This window comes from Sinocyclocheilus anshuiensis, unplaced genomic scaffold, assembly GCF_001515605.1.
Source record: "Sinocyclocheilus anshuiensis isolate Anshui unplaced genomic scaffold, SAMN03320099.WGS_v1.1 scaffold2514, whole genome shotgun sequence".
Lineage (NCBI taxonomy): Eukaryota > Metazoa > Chordata > Actinopteri > Cypriniformes > Cyprinidae > Sinocyclocheilus > Sinocyclocheilus anshuiensis.
The window spans coordinates 68,872-72,148 of record NW_015548375.1 but is presented as its reverse complement, the minus strand read 5'-3'; the positions used below and the strand labels follow the sequence as shown (position 1 = coordinate 72,148).

At 40.9% G+C, this 3,277-nt stretch overlaps 1 protein-coding gene across 1 annotated transcript in view; it reads left to right on the top strand.

Moving 5' to 3' along the window:
• LOC107656682 (von Willebrand factor D and EGF domain-containing protein-like) overlaps nt 1–3,277 on the top strand; it is a 78,092-nt gene that overhangs the window by 27,483 nt on the left and 47,332 nt on the right. The window contains 1 exon segment of the mRNA XM_016444624.1: nt 1–415. This exon segment is cut by the window's left edge and continues 3 nt beyond it. Within this exon segment, the coding sequence (XP_016300110.1) occupies nt 1–415 (415 nt within the window).

The following is a 3,277-nucleotide window of genomic DNA, read 5'->3' as shown; positions in this document are numbered from 1 at the left end:
CACCGCTCTTCCAGCCGTCCAGCTGCCCACCCTTCCTGGCCGACAACTAGTGGCCTCACTTCTGCCAAAGCGTTGGAGGTCTGCCAACTGGCCTTGGCGAACTCAACTGTGGGCACAGTATGCAAGAGTCTGCTGGGTCGGCGCCTGGAAGAAGCTGTGGATCTCTGCATCCTGGATCTTCAGTTGAAAGATGATTTGGCCTGGGAGGATGCCCTTGTGTCCTTCCTGGAGAACGAATGTGAACGGAAGTGGTTGGAGAACCGAACCCAGCGTTCTCAGGAAGCTTCTAGACCATTGGTGGATATCGCAACAGCCCTACGTTGTCCGAATTTATGTAATGGGAATGGGGAATGTGTAGAGTGGGGATGTCAGTGCTATCCAGGCTACAGCTTTTACGACTGCAGTCTCACTGTCAGTAAGTGACCATTTTGACCTCCATTCCTTTGCTTCAAATGTGATCCACAGGGATCCTCGATTATCAGAAACATTCTAGGCTGAACTTATGGCAAAATAGGTATTAATAAGAAGCCATATGGGGTACTACAACATGTTTTGTGTGACGTGCCTGCAGGGGGGGGGGACATGATGGACATGATCATGATGATCACTCTCTCTGGACATGATGGATTCATTTGAAAGTGTTCTACATAAGATGTGTGGTCTGAGAGGATATTTATTGATCAGAGGTTGTTCATTCATAGCCCATGTGACTTTATGTATCTTTTAAGTATCTAAGATGTTTCTCATAAAGTTGAAACACAAGTGAGAAAATTGTTGACTTATATAAGAGAGCAAAGCTATAAATTCAAAAGTCAGATGTAGTATTTTCTTTAGTAATTTGGTCTTGGGGGATTGGTATCTGTTACTTTTATAGTGTTTATAGTATATTGGTAGATCAGAGCACAAATCTGTGAGATTGTTGGGACTCCATTGAGATTATAAAGGTATTTTTCTCAGAAGAACAGAAAAACCTCAGGAGAAGTTTTCAAATCCTTGCAATATCAATTCCTGTTTAAAGGCCACATCACGTCCTGCTCCTGGAGATAAAGCGGGTGCAATGTGAGCAGTACACAACATTTTGAAGGAAATGCTGCTGAACATATAATGTTTATTTCCTCTATAGATAACTCTAGGGCTCTGGAAATATGTCTTGTGTGATAGCAGTTGACGTTACAAATGCAGCAATTTATCATTGCATTTACAAGCATTGGTCTGTAATTAGATGACTGTCTAATGTGATATGATGTTGCATCTCTATGGGTCAGTACTTTTGCTGCTCTTTTGGCCAAATGTGCGTACATTGTACATTGGCACAAGTACAGTGTTCACTACAGCTGCCATTACCAGATGGTGGCCAAGGTGCCAGAGCATTTCTGTGGCATTAGATGACATTTTTTCCTTTTTTCATCAAGTATGTATTTTTAGGGTCTTGTTGTTTGTTGTATGCTTTCAATTCATTTTAATTTTATTTGTTTTGGATGCTGTTGTTCTGCATTCCTTGTCCTTACACTCGGCAAAGAATAATTTCCTACTCCCTCAAGCATGTCTTCAAAGAAACCGCAGATGGCGTGCGATTGAGCAAGTGTGTTTTTTATTGATTATGCGAGTTATTTGAATTGTTGTATGGAACTCTTTTTCAAACGGCAAAGTCATTGAGTGTGTTTATCGACTGATTGTTTCTGGCAATAGCGGCAAGGCTCAGAAGTGCCATTAGCTTTCCCAGCCAACCTTCATTTCAATGAGATATTGTTATGCAGGTATGCTAATGCCTGGCTCTGTGCCAGACACCCATGCCGGCTCTCTGATTAGCATTGGGATCTTCGCTAAGCCGTTATCTCCCTCAACGTTTTTTGCATGCTCCCTGGGGCTGCCTCGGTGACGAAATGGGAGTTTTAACACAAATTAGCGAACAGATTAGGAGCGCTAGAGAGGGCTGTTTATCACAGACTAACGTTTTTCAACCTCTCCGAGAGCAAGCTCTGATTTATGGTAACCGCGCTAGGATCAACGTGCAAGGTAGCACAGGGAGGACGGCTAGATAAATCTGCTTAATTGCCCAACTGATCATCGGCTGATGCCTCTTCCACATCTGGGATCACTATCCATTCGTTTTTTTTTTTCGGAAGCCCATGACACGTTTATGCCTAAGCATTTTCAGTTGACTTTATTTCCACTTCATCTAATCAAATGTGGATTTTAGCAGGGCTTCACTTTTTTTTTGGCCTCGTGATTTGTGAATATGTTAGCATGCTAACATGCTACATTTATTTCTGCAGAATATAGCATGTACACTGTGTACTGTATGCATTTTTTTTTTGTCTTGGTGACCTACTACATTAGCAAAAGAGTGGAGTATACCACAGAGCGCACTGTATCCCACAATGCATTGTGCTCTGACCTTCTATTTCCAGATTGATGAATAAACTGGAGATAATTACTGACACTACATTTTCATTACTTGTTGATTGGACGCCCAAAAAAAGTTTAATAAATAACCATTTTTTATTTTAAGTGCACACCACTTATTGTTATTTTTTTTAAATAGTATACAATGAATTCTATGCAATTTTATTTTTTTCCTAGTGTCCTTAAGTTGGTTTACTAGTTAACACATATACTCTAATACACAGTACTGTGCTGCTCATTTGGACAATGTGACTTCAAATCGTCTCGGTTACGTATGGTAACCGTCGTTCCCTGAAGGAGGGAACGGAGACGTCACGTCGGATGAGCATTGGCTCGTTTAGTTTACACTCGAAGTAGATTGGTCTCTCTAAGCGAGATCCCAATTTCGTCGGTCATCCGACGTGACGTCGAGAGTGACTGACTGAAAGGGAACTGGCTTATGATGGCTACCGATCCATTTTTGCTCTTTTCTTTACTATGCTGCAAATAAAAACTGCAATAAGGGGGAAAAAAAAAAAAAATATTAAGAATAGCAAATGCTGGACTAATGCAGATCCATGACCCTTTTAAAGAAACAGTGCATCCCAAAATGAGATTTCTGTCATTATTTTCTCCCACATCGTTCCAAAACCACATAATGTTATTTTTTTCTGCATGTGAAACAGAATAAGCTAATATTTTGAAGATTATACAGCTCTTCTCGAACAATGAGAGCTTGAAGTGATCTTTCAAACTTGATAACACTAAAATAACACTATACAAGTTCTGGAAATGAGGAGGAAAAGGAACTAAAGGGATTCCATTTCAATTTCCGCACATGCCAGAAAACTGCACATCACATATGGCGCTTTTCCACTGCGTGGTACGACTC